Raw genomic sequence first — 18045 nt, forward strand, 5'->3', positions numbered from 1 at the left:
CAGCTAACCAAACAGCAAGACTAATGAACGCTTACTAATTTGCTTTGCGCCAACATGATGATTATTGTTACTTGTGTTTTAGAGACCAAATATAAAGACAAGTTCGACCAATCTCCTTTTTTAAAAGTCAATCATGTGACGTGACGTCCAGCTGGACAGTTTCCCATGTCCCCGAATACTTCTCAAAGAACATCCATTATAAAGGGCTCCCTTCCCCTGCCATAGATAGTTTCTGCGCTTCGGCCTCACGCGGGCTTGGCTCCTAGCAAGACGAGAAGAATTCGGGAGCGAATGGTTTCGGGTAACCAGAGTCCGGTGACGTCCGGCCACTGGTCAGTCTGAACACCTTGCGATTCTTCACAAAGAACATGTTGCCTGCGAACAGCGAGGATAATGACGTCAGACGTTGGTATTATGTTATGCAATAATATATCACTCAAAATATTCGTACTTCATTCAAAAGTACAAGGCAGCAATTTTTCAAATGATACGGAAACATATTTATGAAATACATAGACAACTCTGGAATTACAGAGTGAGAGAGATAGGTAAGTAAGTAAGATAGATAAGTAAATGAATACGAATAGCAAAAATATACATATAGAGAGAAAGATATATATTATCTAGATAGATGGATAGAAATAGATACATGTATACATACATACATACATACACGCATACATAGATAGATAGATAGATAGGTAGATAGATAGATAGGTAGATAGATAGATAGATAGATAGACAGATAGGTAGATAAATAGACAGATAGATAGATAAGTAGATAGATAGACAGACAGATAGATAGATATATAGATAGATAGATAGGTAGATAGACAGACAGATAGATAGATAGATAGATAGATAGATAGGTAGATAGACAGCTGAATATCTATATGTAATGAATTACGCGAGAGAGATTTAGGGTTTAGGAGTTATGGATTTAGAGGCTCTTTGAAGCAAAAATCCATGGATCGAATCTCGATGGCAGTCCCAAACATACTTGAACAAGATGTCCAGAATACCCACCATACCCCGTGGTATAGGTGTTATGATTGGGTATCTGGCAATGCATTATTCTCTTTACCTGCCGCATCGGAAAAAACGAAGTTTGGTTTGTTCAGCCGCTCGTCGAACTCTTCCTCAATGCTCTTGGGGTATCCGCTGTCCACCGACTTGGATCCTTCGTCGTAGCGCCACACCTGCGGCCCCTTGAACAGGTAGGTCTTGCCTGAAGATAAGAATCAATAGTAATAATCATAATTATCATACCAACTCCGAATCAACTAAACGTTAAGTTGACGTAACTGGTATTGTTTCCTTTCATGAAAAGATAGCGCAGATAATAAATTTCATAACCGCACAGTGGTTTGGTGGTGGAGAGGTGGGTAATAAGCCCCATCATGGAAAAGGTGAAGTTTCCACTTATCATATCGTCGGCTGAGAATGATAAGGGCGTTAAGTTGCCACTAAACCCATAGTGTTCACGACCACTAAACGCCCTTCTCATTCTCAACAGACGATATTGGGTTGCACGAGTACGGAATGCATTCTAAGACAATCGCAAGCCCTGCAGGCTTCATTCATTCATTCATTCATTCATTCATTCATTCATTCATTCATTCATTCATTCATTCATTCATTCATTCATTCATTCATACATTCATTTTATTAATCACGTGCAGTGCACAACGTGCATGGTCGAAATGAGCGTCTGCAACACGGACTATATCATAACCAGTTATTTGATAATGAACGTGGAATCCTTCTGATTACTATACCGATATGCACTAACTTGCATGATTATTTCAGTTAAACACTTGCAAAGATGAAATGATGAATGATAGCTTGTGCTACCATACTTACTCTGAACCTGGTTTTAAAATACGATTTTTTACAGGGAGGTATTGCCGCTACTGGTCAAAACGCCGTGCTTACGGCGTTAAATTGATTTACACTCGTAAGAAGAATGATAATCGAATCACGTGCGAAAAGCTGAACATTTCATTTACCGATGAATGTCTTCTGAAATGTTCATTAGGTGACGCCCCGTGTCCTCAGTTTTACTTTTTTTTTTCTTTCAATAGCTGCAGCTACCCACTCGATTATTGGAGACGTCGGTGACATTCTGATAATATTCCTAATATTATTAGGAGCATCTTGCAGACCCTAATATGATCATAGTCGCGCCAAAACGTCAAATGAAACTCTACACGGACGCGTTTGTATATTAAGCTTGATTCGATTGAAAACAACAACAGACAAACAAACAATTCATTGAAATGATAACATGCGCAAAATATTATATATATATATAAATTATATATATATATATATATATATATATATATATATATATATATATATATATATAATATTATATTATGGACTTTGATGAACCATTGTAAACCATTACGATGATATTTTATACCTGTTGCTCTATTGTGTGCGGCTCCCTGGATCACGCTGTCTGCCTGTTCGTTGATCATAATCGGATGACCGTCGATTCGTTTCCGTCCGTTGAAAACAAACATCTTGCGATCTGTGGAGATCGAAGAAAATACAATGTAGGAATATTCTTTCTAGTCGTGAGTGGGTGTTTGTCTGGAGCTTAATTGCTCGAGTGTGTGTGTTTGGGGGGGGGGGGAGTGGGGGTGGGGTGATATTTCAACGTGTTCAAATTCGTGGATTATTTTTCCAGAGGGCTAAGTTTCTTCGTATTATACCCGCAAAGGAATGTGTCGCGTAAGCCTTCTGAAAACCATGGTCTCATATGCTGAAATATGATAGCAATTCGTACAAAAATCAATACAATCAAATACAATATGAAAATTGCAACTTCTTGTGGCAACAGCAAATAACTAAGCAGGATTCTTTTCATTGCCATGACACTTGCCACTGTAGCACTGCATGGGAGTTGTTATTATGGCAGCATGAAATAGGCCTATGTTGTAAGGTAAGTTTGGTTGACATGGGCTTTAATAAAAATTATGTTCCAACGACACAATGATTTTGAATAATAGTTTCCTATAGATTTTGCTCTTGCTCATTTTTTCTTCATTCAAATGTATGTTGATATATTTTGTATTACAATTGAGTTGTTGGAATCATCATATTTATGAGAATTTGAGATATTGAAAATGATTGAAAATAAAATTTGATTTGAATTGAGTTGAAATGTGAATGATGGCAATCATAAACTATAAAAACAGTCTCCTATGATTGTGTTGATTTATACATAGACGAAATGTCGTATTCTTTTGAATAAAACATCATGGATAACACATAAAGCAAGTTGCTTCAGGCTTACTTTAGTCCAAATTATATAGAAATGAGAAAATAAAAAAAATACAGTATTAGATATGCATCTGAGTTGTCACAAAAGAAGAAGAAATATATCAGGAGCATCGAAGAAGAATATAAAAGATTGAGTATGAGTGTTAATGAAGACCAAAATATTGATGATTTAGACAAGATTAATTGTTTAAAACATGAGATAGATAGATGGTATGAATATCAATGTAAAGGTGCATATGTTAGATCAAGGGCAAGGTGGCTTGAGTCAGGAGAGAAGTCATCTCGATATTTTTTTCAGCTTGAAAAAGCAAAGGGTAAAAAAAAAGAAATAAATAGTATTGAAATAGATGGTAAGATTTTCAGAGAAGATGAAGAGATTTTGAAAAAAATACATGATTTTTATAGCAGTTTTTACGGAAAAGATGATTCCAAGTCTGATATCAAAGACTACACTCGTAATTTAGACTTTAATGTATTAAGTGAGGAAGATGCAAACATCTGCGAGGGGAAGCTCACAGAAAATGAATGCTGGTTTGCACTCAAATCTATGCATTTGAATAAGTCACCTGGCAGTGACGGTCTTAGTGTAGAATTTTATAGATGTTTCTGGGAAGACCTGAAACAGATGGTAATAGACAGCTTGAATCAGGGATATGATAAAAAAGAATTGTCTGTTTCTCAAAGTCAAGCCATTTTAACACTCTTGTATAAGAAAGGTAATAAGAACATATTAGATAATTGGCGACCAATTTCGTTGCTTAATATAGATTATAAGTTGGCGGCTCGTGTTCTGACAATCCGATTGAAAAAAATAATTCATTGTATTATATCCGAGGACCAATATGGTTTTATGAAAAATCGTTCTGCATCAGAGTGTATACGGACAGTTCAGGATGTAATTGATTACTGTCAATGTACTGAAACACCCGCTATTATTATGTCATTGGATTTCAAGAAAGGTTTTGATACTATTAATCATGATTTTTTGTTTGGTTTGTTGAAGGAACTAAGATTCAAAGAATCTTTCATTAGATGGATCAAAACGTTGTATAGTAATGCTAATGGTAGAGTAATGAATTATGGTTGGATATCTGAAGAATTTTTTATTAAAAGAGGTGTGCGGCAAGGATGTCCGTTATCAGCTCTTTTGTTTATCATTGTTGCAGAAATTTTAGCAGCAAAGATAAAACAGAATGTTCAAATAAAAGGTATTTTAGTACCTAATATTGAATCGGAAAATGAGTATAACGATATTCGAATTATTCAATTTGCTGACGATACCACAATTTTAGTTGATTCTGTTGATTCCTTCACAGAAGTAATGAAAGAAATAGAATTTTTTGGTGAAAATGCTGGCCCAAAAATTAATTGGTCAAAATCTCAGTTTATGAGACTGAACTTAGATATTGAAACTATTGGAGAATTAAATCTCACAGAAGACGCCATAAAATGTCTCGGTATATATGTTGGGAAATGCTATAAAGAAGTTGAAGACCTTAACTGGGAAGGCAAAATAGGGAAAATAAAAAATACACTAGATTTATGGAGAATGAGAAATTTGACATTGTATGGAAAGGTGACCATTATCAAACAATTAGTTACATCTCAGTTAGTATACACAGCTACAGCAGTACCTGTGCCCTTAAAGATCATTAGGTCAGTAAATAGATTACTGTATTCTTTTTTATGGAATTCCAAACGGGAAAAGGTAAAACGCACCGTATGCTGCAACCCAGAAACAGGAGGAGGACTTAAAATGGTCGATTTGCTTTCAAAATGTTTATCTCTCCGTTTATCATGGTTTAAGAAGTATTTTTCTGAGGAACAAATGTCATGGAAGATTTTATTTCAATATTGGACCCAGAAAATTGGCGGAATGCCTTTGTGTTGGAAATTTAATTGCAAGAAAAATGATATATTAAGAATATGCAGAAGGAGAAAAATACCTGAGTTTTACATTGACCTTTTCTGTTCATGGTCTGAGTTAAAGTACATAGACATGTTTAATGTTAATGATATAAAAAAAGAAGTTGTTTGGAATAACAGTCATATTAGATATGACAACGAAATGTTATGTTTCCAGAGCTGGATAAAGGAAAATGTTATCACAGTGAAACAGATTATAGAAGATGGGGAGTGGAAAGACGTTACATCCATAAATGAAACCTTCCGAGACAGGCAGCTGCTCGCCTCATTTGAATTGTCTAAGTTAAAAAAAGCATTCCCCAGGTTTTGGTTAGACAAGTTACGTAATAATATACAGACTCCTGTAGTGCTGCACACAGAAGAATTTGATGCTATTGAGTTGTCAACAGGTGATAAAATCAGTGTACAGAAAACGTCAGCTAAACATTATTATAGATTATTTTTGCATAAGAAAAAACAAGAACCTTCATGTTTATACCTCTGGCAAGGTTATTTGAATTTACCCTGTGATTTTGATTGGAAAAAGGTATTGCAATATAAGTTTCATCAGATTAATGATAACAGAATAAAGCAATTTAATTTTAAGCTTTTTCATCGAATACTGCCCAGTAAAGACAATTTGTTTAAATGGGAAATTTTGAATGATAATTTGTGTACTGTATGTAATTGTAAAGAAACCACTTGTCATTTTTTGCTGAAATGCCAAAAAATCAAAATGTATTGGAGAGTGGTTTCGGTTTTAATTCGAAATATTTTCGATCTTGTGATAGATATCAATGAAAAAGTCATTATTCTCGGATATGATATAGGTAACAAAAAGATGAAATTAGTAAACCTTTTTTTGAATTATGCCCAATTCATTGTCTACAGGAATTATGTCAGAGAACGCAATGAAAGAAACAAATGTTTGTTCAATGTACATCATTTAATAGAAGATTTGAAAGCGGAATTAAGATTTTATATCAGTTTGAAGTGCAACCAAACGAGATTCGATGATATTGGATTAAGAAGAATACGCAATTACTTTGGTTGGTACCATTGATGTACCCTTCAATTATTTTTTTCCTGTCATAATGATTATGTTGAATGCCTTTTGGATACTTGCAGATAATGTGATTGTAAATATGCGAAGATATGTGGAAAAATAAAGTACCTCAGATGAGGAAAATAGAAAAAAAAATATAGAAATGAGTACTTGATGACAAATTTTCATTCTTTTAATATTGCACCATCTGCAACATTTTTTTTTTTGTCGCTACTAACGCACACCTGAGCAACTTTAAAGGTCTTGTCTCATATCTTAAGTTTCTTAAGAAACTCTTAAGGTGTAATTTAGCTGAGATATTAATATAGGAGTCATAACTGGCTTTAGGATAGATCCACTCGTCATACGATTATCCCCTCCACCCTTCGGCGGCTGCTACCGGAGACATTCTGGCTAACTCACTTCTGAGGAACACGACGTTGCCGTCCGACCGCTGGTATACTGCTGAGATGTCGTTCGGGAGTTTGATGAACCGGTCCGCCGCGTTCTCCCCATCAGCCGGGGAAAGAAGTTCACCAGTGGAAGAAACCCGCCACAGTTTACCACCCTGAAGATTGAAATATCATTACAGTAACGTCCATATAGAAAGATCAGGGGAAAATTACCATTATTATGTCGATGAATAGTACATGGATAAAAAGATAGCTAAACAGGCAGATTATCATTATTATTATTAGTAGTAGTAGTAGTATTGTTATTATCATTATCATTATTAGTATTATTATTATTATTATTATTATCATCATTATCACTATTATTATTATCATTGTCATCATATTTATTATTATTGTCGTCATTATACGGACTAACAATCTTGCGATCTCTATGCATTAGACAATAAACCTTATCAGGTGTTAAAGGAAACCAAACCCAAAGAGCAATGTGGATTGAGTGAAAGCAGCAACATTAGTAGAACACATCAGTGAAAGTTTGAGGAAAATTGGACAATCGATGCAAACGTCATTAATTTTTTAAGTTTTGGTGTTGGATAAGGAGACTACTAGAGCTCATGACGTCATGTGTGGACAACAATATACAGAAAATATAAAGAGAATTCCACAAAAATGCATTTTTCGTGAAAATTACATATTCCATCAACTTGATGCTGACATATGTTAAGGGTATTCCCCCTACTTTCTAAAAGCAGTTAGTCAAGTGCTCTTTCACTACGCTAGAAAAGTGAAAGCATACTGAATTTTCTTTATATTTTCTGGATTGTTGTCCACACATGATGTCATAAACTCAAGTAGTCTCCTTATCCAGTGGTTCCAACACCAAAACTTTAAAAATTCATAACTTTTGGATCGATTGTCCCATTTTCCTTAAACTTTCACTGATGTGTTCTACTAAATTGCCGCTTTCACTCAATCCACATTTCTCTTTGAGTTTTGGTTTCCTTTAATCATAACATCCGAACGTAAGTAGTAAGTCTTCACGTGTTTATTCAATGTATCTCAGTCATGTATAGCTTTTCAATTTGGTAAGCAATTTCATGAATCTCAGTATTTCTCTTTTTTTCTGGGTAGTTCTCGCTAATACGTATAGGTTGAAGGAGTAAACCATGAACTACAGAAAGAAAATGGCACGAAGGTATGTAACGTTTGACGAGTGCCTAAAGGCATCGGCATGTAAAGGTCTTGGAAACATTTACAAAACTCGTGTTTCACAATGCAAACTACGGTGAACTCCGTGCTCTGCGAGTGTACTTAACCTGATTTCAGCAAATCAGTCTCGTGAACTTATGTCCTGTCTTGATGTTCTTCACTTTTGCGATTACATTAAGATGTAATCATGTCACCAAGTCAACTGTTACATCGTTCAGTGTTCTCGAAGAGCACGACCCTATGTCTGTCTCTATTTACCTATCTGCTTATAATTCTATCTGACTATCTTCCTTTCTCCCCCCCCCCCCCCCCTCCATCCTTTTTATATCGATCTCTTTCTCCTTAGCATCTTCATGCAATTAATGTTGGCCTTGACTGATTGTTTGGAGACCTGGAAACCTGAAAACCTGGAATTCGAAATGAGGTTGCTACTGCGTCCTCTGAGAAGTTCGATAACGTTCACCCGTTTAGCGCTCCTTGTATAGTCTGGTGGCAGAATGTAATAACTTTTCTCCCGTCGATTTGTATCAAGAATGGAGTGTATATCTAGCACTGGGTCCAGCAACGGTGTAAAGGTGGGGTTGGGCACCGTTCAAGGACGACGATCTTGTTCTTCTTGAATAGGCCAACATTTTCTAGTTCAAATGTTATTCATGACATCAATTCCAGTGAGATGTCTCCGTCTGCACAATGAACATTATACATTTAATGCACACGGTAGGAATCAGCCAGTGAAAGTGATTTTACAGGCAACATCGTGTGATTAACGTTCTCATTCTGTAAACCGTTAATGTTATTTTGTTTGGAAATTTGGTTTGATTGTTTTTATTAGATCATCTAACGTCATTGACATGGCTGCCACATGAGGGTTAACAGGGCATAGAGGGAGGGTGCATATTATAATGAACGGAAAGAAAAAAATCGGTAAAACGGTCTGTGATGGTATGGTGGTGTTGAAGAGTCAATCCTGTATGGAGGACAGAAAGTGGGGATGAAGGAAGTGAACTATACCAAGTAGAACTGTTATAGATAGAAATAGCAAGAGTAATAACTGTTGTATATGAAACTAATGATGATACAAAAAATATGCATTTGAATACCTACATTGGTGTACATAAATGCATAGATTGGCATCGATAGATAAATATATATATATATATATATATATATATATATATATATAGAGAGAGAGAGAGAGAGAGAGAGAGAGAGAGAGTGAGAGATAGATAGATAGAGAATGGGATAAGATGGATATATAGATAAATAATGTCTTCAAATGTTCACTAACATGGAATAGGTAGAGTTCGTTGTCGATGTAGGTCGCGGCCGTGAACTGCTGGGTGCAGACGTCGCCGGTAACTGATGCGGACCCTCCCTGGGACTTATCGCTCCCTCCGTTACCGCCGCTGCCACGGCCACCGCTACCACCGCTACCACCGCTACCACCGCTACCACCACTGCTGCCAGATCCTCTTGACTGTGAAGGGTCTTAACAGGAGTGAAGTATGAGGAGGGACGGAAATACTCAGATGATAGACATGCATACAAACAAAATACTAGTCAAGCTGTCGAAACTCTCACGGAAATGAAAACTCAATGATTGTTTACACAGTCACCTTTGAAAGGGAAAACAAAAACGGGCATGTTACAAAATAATAAAACTTGAGATTTCATGGACCTTTTTATATGTAAGTGTGTTACTTGAAAGGCAGAGGGTAATGAACAAAATGTCTCCTTTTAGAACCATTCTTTAAAAGAGTCAACCGAAAAGACGCACCAGTGATTGTAATATCGCTTCGTAAAATTAACTGCACAATGTCATTATTGCGCCCCTTGTATACTCCAAGACAGTTTCAGATCGTCTCCTGGACATTGCCACTAACATTCCTTTTTTGTAAATGATGTGTTAACACAATCATCTGTACACTCCTTTGTCTTAAAATCCTGATGTTTGTTACGTCATTGTTTGATTAACAGAAGGAGCATTCTTCAAGTAATAATCAGTATTCTGATTAAAGATCTCTAGAATACTTACCACATTGGAAATCTGGATTTGGGGCATCTGCATAAATCAATAAAAGACAAAAATTTTCAAGTAAGTCGTATTGCTTTCTCTCCAACTGGAATCGAAATTAATTTCTCTCCATAAACACTTCGCTTGCTTTGAACAGCACACTGTGCACAGACCAGACGAGCGATTCAGATTCGAATTGCTTATACCACACGATTAAAAAATGTGTGCTGAAGCATCATGCTTTCAGGAACATTCTTCTGACAATTGTTGTTCTCAAGAAAATTTGCATCTATTGTACTAAGTATTTAACGATGATTTCATTATTGTCATCATTAGCATCGCCATCAAAATAAGTATAAAAAATTTCTTCTTTCTCATCATATTGCTAATTTCTTCGAGTTTCGTTTTATTCGTAAATACTTATTACTTGCGATAATTATCAATCCCCTAGCTGACACACACACAAACACACACACACACATACACACACACACACACACACACACACACACACACACACACACACACACACACACACACACACAGATATGTAATATATATATACGACATATCGACATCGCACCATTTATCACGTCTTCTCGTCAGTCGTTCAGCATTACAATAAATATCCTCTTCTTCCTCCTTATCTTCCCCATCATCCTCTATTTCCATTACTATTCTTTCCATAACTATGTATATAAAATTATGTGAAAATGAGTTTTGTCTACTTACTGCACTCTCCGCACATCAGTGGACACCCCTCGGGAACTTCGGGGCCGAGCGAGCAGGCGTCCGCGTTGGGCCAACCCGGGTTAGCTCCGCACATAGCATGTGTGTCTTCGCAAATGCCTGTGGGTTTTTTTTTTTTTTTTTGGGGGGGGGGGGGAGGTGGGGTGGGGGGAGGGGTTGTTTTCATAGTGAATCAATATAGATACAAACTTTATTTGTATCACATGTCTTCATTTTTTTTTCGCTGAAAGAATGAGTCAATGCTACAATCGTCTGCCCTATGCATGTACAATTACTATAGACTCAACGCGTTGTAGTAGGTTCTGATGTTATTCTTTGAGACGTTAAACGTTAATTTCACATTTTTGAGTATTTGTTTACAATAGATAGGCCATCATTCAATATCTGGGCTTTTTTTTGCAAGATAAAGATTTATTTACTTTAGTTTATGGACATTTACTGTCTTTTACAAGCATGGTTGATTGTGTATTTATTTTAAATACATTTCATATTTCAAATGAGCGTTGCTAGAAATGCAAAAGTAAACAAATACAAACAGATCACATGAGAACATTTGCTTGCATGCTGTGTTTTTATCTGTTTATTCATCGGTTGCAATGTTCTATGCAGGATGAATTGACATCGTGCTTCATATAGTTGGGGGGGGGGGGGGGGGAGGCATGTCATGGACACCGCCTTTTATTCAAAGCTGCTTTCCATGCTACCTGAAGAGTCAATAAATTTTAGTTCTCCTTTCCGTAAATCACCTGAGCAGTCGGCGCCTCGGTAGCCATCGGCACAGTTACAGGTGCACGAATCTTGGACCAGCTCGCCGCAGTTCTGGCATTCGAGCCGACAGACTTTGGGGAAAAGGGAAAGGAAAGGCGAGACCGCGTGAGGTACATGGCATTGTTTATGCTGAAGTCTTCTGTGTCTGAAATACGAAGGGAACTTGCTCATATTATATAGTGTGGACGCGTATGACAATGACAATGCAGATCCAATTAAACTCCTGGTGAGTTTCAACATATGAAGATGATGACTGGCGGGGGAGGGAACATACCGAATGTTCCACCCGAAGGGTTTGAAATGCTATTGAGGGAGGTTATAAGTCCCGAGATGAAGTCGAGGGACTTATAGCCCCCCGAAATAGCATTTCAAACTCCGAGGGTGGAACGTTTTGTACATGTTCCCAACAACAAAAGTCATCATCTGTTATAAAGTATATGGGTTAGTCAAATACGTCAATACGTCAACGTCAACCACCAGCACAACGCACTCGATCGCTCGCTCGCGAAGAGCCAAATTTACTGTGCGCGCGCGGTCCTAACTAGGCATTCTGTCATTTGTTACGTGAAAATGTTTTCCCATGGGAGAACATTACAAAAATGTTCGCCCATGGGCGAACATAACGAATGTGCCTCCATCACGTGACTGTGTTTAGCCAATTACTAACCGGTATTTGACTAACCCATTTAATATTACACGATGACATCATATCGATTCGACATCAGTTACCACGTATCAGTTTTATCAATTACTGGTGGTCATGCGTCCACGAAGAAAAGTCATACATAGAAATATGCAGGAAGTGGGCATCCACTCAATTGTTGATACGTCTGATTTTCAAATACATGAGTGCTGCACAAGAACTTGAAATACAGTACTCTGATATTAGAGTGAAGTACTAGTATTCAAGTAGGCTTACATACTTTTTTCGCTTTAGATGTAATGAAAATTAAAAGTGGTCACGTGTCAATGACGACACATACAGATGATATCAAAGTAAAACAGCTTGAAAAAGTACAGAAAGTATGTATCAATTATTATTGTCCATCTATCTGACAATAATTGTCTCATGTAAAAACAAAATGATTACCACACAAGAACTCAAAATGAAGTGCTCTGGTATCAAAGTAAAGTACATGTATATCTAACGGTGCACTTGTGTTTTGTATAATGTTTCGGTTATATCAGCTCCCTTTAGTTTTAAAGAAACTTACCACACTCCCCACTGTGTTCACTGCATGGACCTGGGACGGAGTGAAATGAGAGAAAAAGCTACTTTTTCAATCTACCATCGACCAATATCAGAGAACTTGATCAAGAGTGCATTCAAGAATGATTCTAAATAAGTATATTATTACAAGATAGATGTACATTCAGTCCTCGTATATTCTGTCAACGAAGGAAATTGTAAACCTTGGTTTCTTTTGGATTTTTGCATAATAATGAAGTATCTTGAAGCGAATGAGTTATATGATAGTATTTAAATATTCACATGTGATGCTCTTCAGTGAGAGCGTGCTGTCCTAATTCGTAATACTTACGACACAACCCGTTATCACACTGGCCACTTCCCGACTTGCACTGGGTACACGGACTGCCCTTCATGAATGGATTCTCCCCCATCATATTACCCCTATAAAGCAAGAAAAACATGTATTCATTATAGGATATGCATCTTGTCATATCATTAAAGAATAATCAAGGTTCACCTCTACATCTCAAAATGGAATATTCTGACGTCTAATGCGTTATACGCGAGTAAGTAACATAAACATGAAGACACTGTCATCAGTGACCATGCATGCACTCCAATTTGTCTTTGATTTCTTTCGACATCATTGCGAAACCATGTAATTTCTAAGGATGATACGAGGAGAGCATGTCTACTGCGACCCCTCCATTCCTTCACCATCTTTTTAATTGCTCATCCAAGTCAGACAAGTTATTTTTGTAACGGTTTAAATCTAATGAGAACGTTAATAAAAATATCGTTTCACTTTTCCACTCATCACAATTCGCACGACATTATACTCACGCGGGCCCGTAGTTGCAGGCCATGTACCAAGCATCGCCGAAGCCCGCTTGGGCGAGGGAGGGGCAGTAGGCACGCCCGCAACCGATCCGAGTACTCTCGGCCCACACAACCTGCGAATGTCGACGAGACAAGCAGTGATGTTAAAAAAACTAAACAACAACAACAACAACAACTATACTACTACTACTACTACTACTACTACAACTACTACTACTACTTCTACTACTACTACTACTACTGCTGCTACGACTACTACTACTACTTCTAAAACTACTACTACACTGTAAAAACATCGGTGTTAGATTTAACACCACGGGTGTTAAATCTAACACCGATCAAACTTCAATAAAGGACCACACCCACAGGTGTTGAAAATACACTGTGATGGTGTTGAAAAGTGTTCACCTGACACTTCGTGGTGTTAATTTGACACCGTACCTGGTGTTATTTTGACACTGTACTGGTGTTAATTAAAAAATGACACCACATGGTGTTGATTTGATATTTGTTGGTGTTAATATCAATGGTTTAACACCCGTCCAGCTTCAATAAGAGACCACACCAGCTGGTGTTACTTTGGTGTAAATTTATTTTCACATTTTTTCAAAAATCTAGTATTTTAATGTAAAATTCTTGATCGTCTTGTTTAAATTAAAAATCAACAAAAAGTGCAGTTACTAAGAAACTCTTAAAAAAAAACAGTTTAAAATTTGGAATTGACACCCGGAGGTGTTAATTTAACACCATAAATGAGCACCGAAAATTTAACACCAGCTCGGTGTTCACTATTTAACACCGGACTTTTTGCAGTGTACTACTACTACTACGACTACTACTTCTACTACTACTACTACTACTACTACTACGACTACTACTACTACTACTACTGGCAAAGAAGTCATTCTACGTTCTTATATTACTCACAAAGCCGGATACTGATATTAACTATCCCCCTCTCTTTCTCTTAGTATTTTCCAACTCATTTGTTTCCATACTGATGACCTCCGAATTAATTGTGTAGATTTTAATTATTTACTTTTTATTCTTAATTTTTTTTAGTACCTGCTATCCTAATTGTTTGCAGATAATGGTATAATCATCTGCAATACCTAAACCCCGCGTTATAAAGAGATGTAAACCTTGACTTTGGTAGAGACCCTAACAAGGCCAGAACATTTTTACCAAAATATTTTTTCCGTTTGAAATCTGTCTCACATCCAGACGCCAATGAACATTGGAGCAAAAGTGCCCCTCGTCGCGTCTGCAGAGTGGCTGCCAATACTGTGCGATGGTTATTCAATAGGAGACATGTGAGATGCACTCCAATATTTGACCCATCCGTTGAACCAACGCTGTACCACTGTTAACCCTCTTGCTACGGGAACCCGGTGACCTCTGTATTAAGTCTATGGGGATTTCAGAATTCAGTATAGAACGGGTCAACTCTGACCATGCTGGGCAAGGAGATAATGACCTCTTTGCTCTGAGCGTGCTGCCCAGTGGCGAGGCGCCCGCCATTGCACTGATGTTGAGGCGAATCTCTTATGTAGAGTGAACTACAACTGTCCTCGGAAGTTTTTCACCCCTCTTTGTTTTTGTTAAAAAGTTTGAATTCTAGTAGTATAGATCAAGAAATTCATTGGTGTTTCCGAAAGGAATTTTCCCTGCTAACTCAGTGGACGTTTAACGAGAAACGAACAACTTACAACTTCCGTCACCCATGAAACAATCAATCGAATCAACCAACCTATCTATCTATCTATCTATCTATCTATCTATCAATCAATCAATCAATCAATCAATCAATCAATCAATCAATCAATCAATCAATCAATCAATCAATCAATCAATCAATCAATCAAATAATGGGGGAGGCCTTGGGGCCCTACCTTGGAAGATAACTAACTTAATTCGAGTCCCGACACCAGTAACGTTTCGTACTGAGTTAATCAGTCTCAGAGCCGTTTTTGTTATTGTTGCTTTGTAATAGTTTTCTATCATTTGGATACGGAAAATGAGTAAAATGAAATGAAAATCTATCAAAAAGGCTCGATAACGAATAGCTCACACCCACCTGTGTGTAGTGGCCGCAGGTGGCAGCAGAACAGGTGAATGTATTGGTGTTGTAGTGCTCGCTCTCCGAATACCAGTCGTTTATGGCGTCGACGCCGCTCTTGACTTCGCTCTCCTCACCGCCCTCGGCGAAGATATTCTGGCCCACCGTCTGAAACTCACCGATCACCACGCCTTCATTGTTGTGATGGAAGACACATGAATCGGCGAGCTGCTGGGCGTGGGCTGCCAGGCCATCGTCCCAATCCTAAATACCGGATCCAACCAACACCAGGGCCCCATTTCATAAAAAGTTGATAATTATGATAACAACTCTTGCTGGACTGGCAATTGTCATAGTAATGACAAAAATCCAGCTTCCTGATTGGCTGTTGCTATTGGAAGTTGTCATTCCAGCAAGAGTTGCCATCCTAACATCATTTATGAAATGGGAACCAGATTACAATTTGAAATGTGAAATTAGCCGATCCTACAGACTTTTATTGCGTGTTTATAAAACATTGTTCAACTTCCGCTCCATGAATCAACGAGGAAAAAATACAATTTACAGCATATACATATTACACTCATATAAGTCCCCAATAGCAAGGAAAATTGTAGAGGTAATTATAGAAGTAGAAGTAAATTGCAGAATTCTGTTTCAACTTCAGTTTAATTTAATTTCTGCATTTTCCATGAAAACCCTTCGTGAACATGCAGTAAATGCATTAGAACAAAGATCTACAAAATGAATCACCAGGAAAATGATCACGATATATTCATCTGTCTTTGGAATACACTGTGATATTACCTAATTTAAAGATATACATACTCTCTATAAAATAAATTACATACTCTCCTATAAACTATGGGCTTTAATATAACTGAATTCATGTTAAAGATATTCAGTGATAAGAAGTTGAAAGAATTTGAAAATTGAAATTTAACATGTTGACTTTGTCTCATTTCAAGAAATACGGACTGCACAAAGCGTCAACTAAAGTGACTTTCGACCAATTTGTTAGCATTTAAGAGTGTTTCGAACTTTTGTGTTTGTGTGTGCGTTTGTCTCTCTAAAATCGTCTCTACTACTCTCTATGTACCACAGTTTGTTTCTACCCCCCCCCCCCCTTGTTTCTCCCTTTCTCTCTCTGTTTGTGTGTATGTTGGTCTGTCTGTCTGTCTGTCTGTCTGTCTATCCCTCCATCTCTCCATCTCCGTGATGTCTTACGATGTAGTTCATGTTGCTGGCCCCTTGCTCCCGCCTCAGCTCGTTGTGTCTATCCACCATCGCTGTCTGTTCGGCGGGGCTGAAGGGTGAAGAGGCCGCGTGGGAGAAAAGTGCGCAGCGCAGCAGCAACAGGAGCAGCTGGGCGAGACCCGAGATCGTCACGGCGGTACGGGACACCATGGTGAGAGCCAACTCGGCGGTCACGGTCAAGGTAGCGAAGAGAGACTCTACTCTAACCAACCCGTGGTGAGAAGCCGCGATGGTGATTAGAAGAGATTGGGAGTGAGTAAGTGAGAGAAAGATAGGGGTGGGAGTGGGGAGGGAGATAGGGAGATATTGGGGAGGGACAGAGATAGGAAGATGCGGATGATATCGAATGAAGAAGCGAAGTGCGGAGAAGTTTTGACGAAAATGAGATACCGAGAGAGAAAATGGGACATGGGGTGGGGGTGGGGGGGAGGGGGGAGGTAAAACGGGGTAGAAAACATCAGATATCGAGTTGCTTGTCATTGCAACTGATTAACAAATTGGCCTTCATCGACTTAAATAAGTGCAAACTATTCAGTGTATCATATGTACATAAGTATACAATGATATGATAATATCATGCGGTCATACTAAATAACAGTAACATACATTGGAGCATAGGTGAAGAAATAGATTAATGCGTTTATTATTCGAAAAATGGATGAATAAATACATAGGCCTACATAAATAAATGAATGAAAATAATGAATTTTGACCCTTCCAAAGTCAAAGTCTATATCTTTCCTTTCTCTTTTCTCACGACTTTTGTTCATAGCGTGTAATGCTGAATGGCGAATTGTTAAGTTCTATGATGCCCCTCTCAGTCCGGTAAGGTCACGAAGTGGCCTATAGATATCGACTTCCGATCCTTCCGATCAACTTCGATCGACTTTCTGATCCCATTGAAGCGGCTTTGTCTAGTTGACAGAAATGTCATAATGTATCTCTTCTATATTAGCATTGATGTCATTTTCTGGATTTTACAGGGGATCTATGTTTGGCACCTCTCTCTAATAGTGCATTTTGAAAAAGTGAATTTCAGCGTAAACAAAACGTAAGCTCAAATTTTACGTAATTAGGCGCACTGCACTTCCTTTATAATACTCCCACGATTATGTCGTCTGTATAAGGTGTGTGCGTGGTTAGTAAAATGAGTACTCCACCACAATGATGAATACCAAATCCTGCGAACAGTGTGGAATAATAATTCAAGCATGAACGAACATGCATTATTCAATTTTTCTATTTTTTCCATTTCATTCTATTTTTTCTATTTTTCCCTTATTTCCAACAATAGCT

At 37.7% G+C, this 18045-nt stretch overlaps 1 protein-coding gene across 1 annotated transcript; it reads right to left on the minus strand.

Annotated features, from left to right (window-relative positions):
• Positions 1–262: 262 nt before the first annotated feature.
• Positions 263–16899, minus strand: LOC139740940 (uncharacterized). The gene is made up of 13 exons (XM_071651526.1): positions 16720–16899; positions 15511–15756; positions 13437–13546; positions 12943–13034; positions 12616–12645; positions 11380–11472; positions 10616–10732; positions 9905–9931; positions 9158–9357; positions 6668–6812; positions 2429–2539; positions 1085–1228; positions 263–375 (listed from the first exon to the last, which is right to left on the minus strand). The coding sequence occupies exons 1-13, from the start codon at positions 16897–16899 to the stop codon at positions 263–265; spliced, it is 1608 nt and encodes a 535-aa protein (XP_071507627.1).
• Positions 16900–18045: the final 1146 nt, after the last annotated feature.

This window comes from Diadema antillarum, unplaced genomic scaffold, assembly GCF_040938485.1.
Source record: "Diadema antillarum isolate AM-2024a unplaced genomic scaffold, OU_Dant_1.0 seq00000891_RagTag, whole genome shotgun sequence".
Taxonomy (NCBI): Eukaryota; Metazoa; Echinodermata; class Echinoidea; order Diadematoida; family Diadematidae; genus Diadema; species Diadema antillarum.

Bases quoted from the DNA above. Each gene is read 5' to 3' on its own strand.
- LOC139740940 (XM_071651526.1), bottom strand. From the start codon at position 16,899: ATGGTGTCCCGTACCGCCGTGACGATCTCGGGTCTCGCCCAGCTGCTC. The intron at 12,646-12,942 runs GTAAGTATTACG...ACTCCGTCCCAG, and splicing joins GTGTGATAACGGGTTGTGTC to GTCCATGCAGTGAACACAGT. The intron at 6,813-9,157 runs GTTAGTGAACAT...TTCAATCTTCAG, and splicing joins ACGAACTCTACCTATTCCAT to GGTGGTAAACTGTGGCGGGT.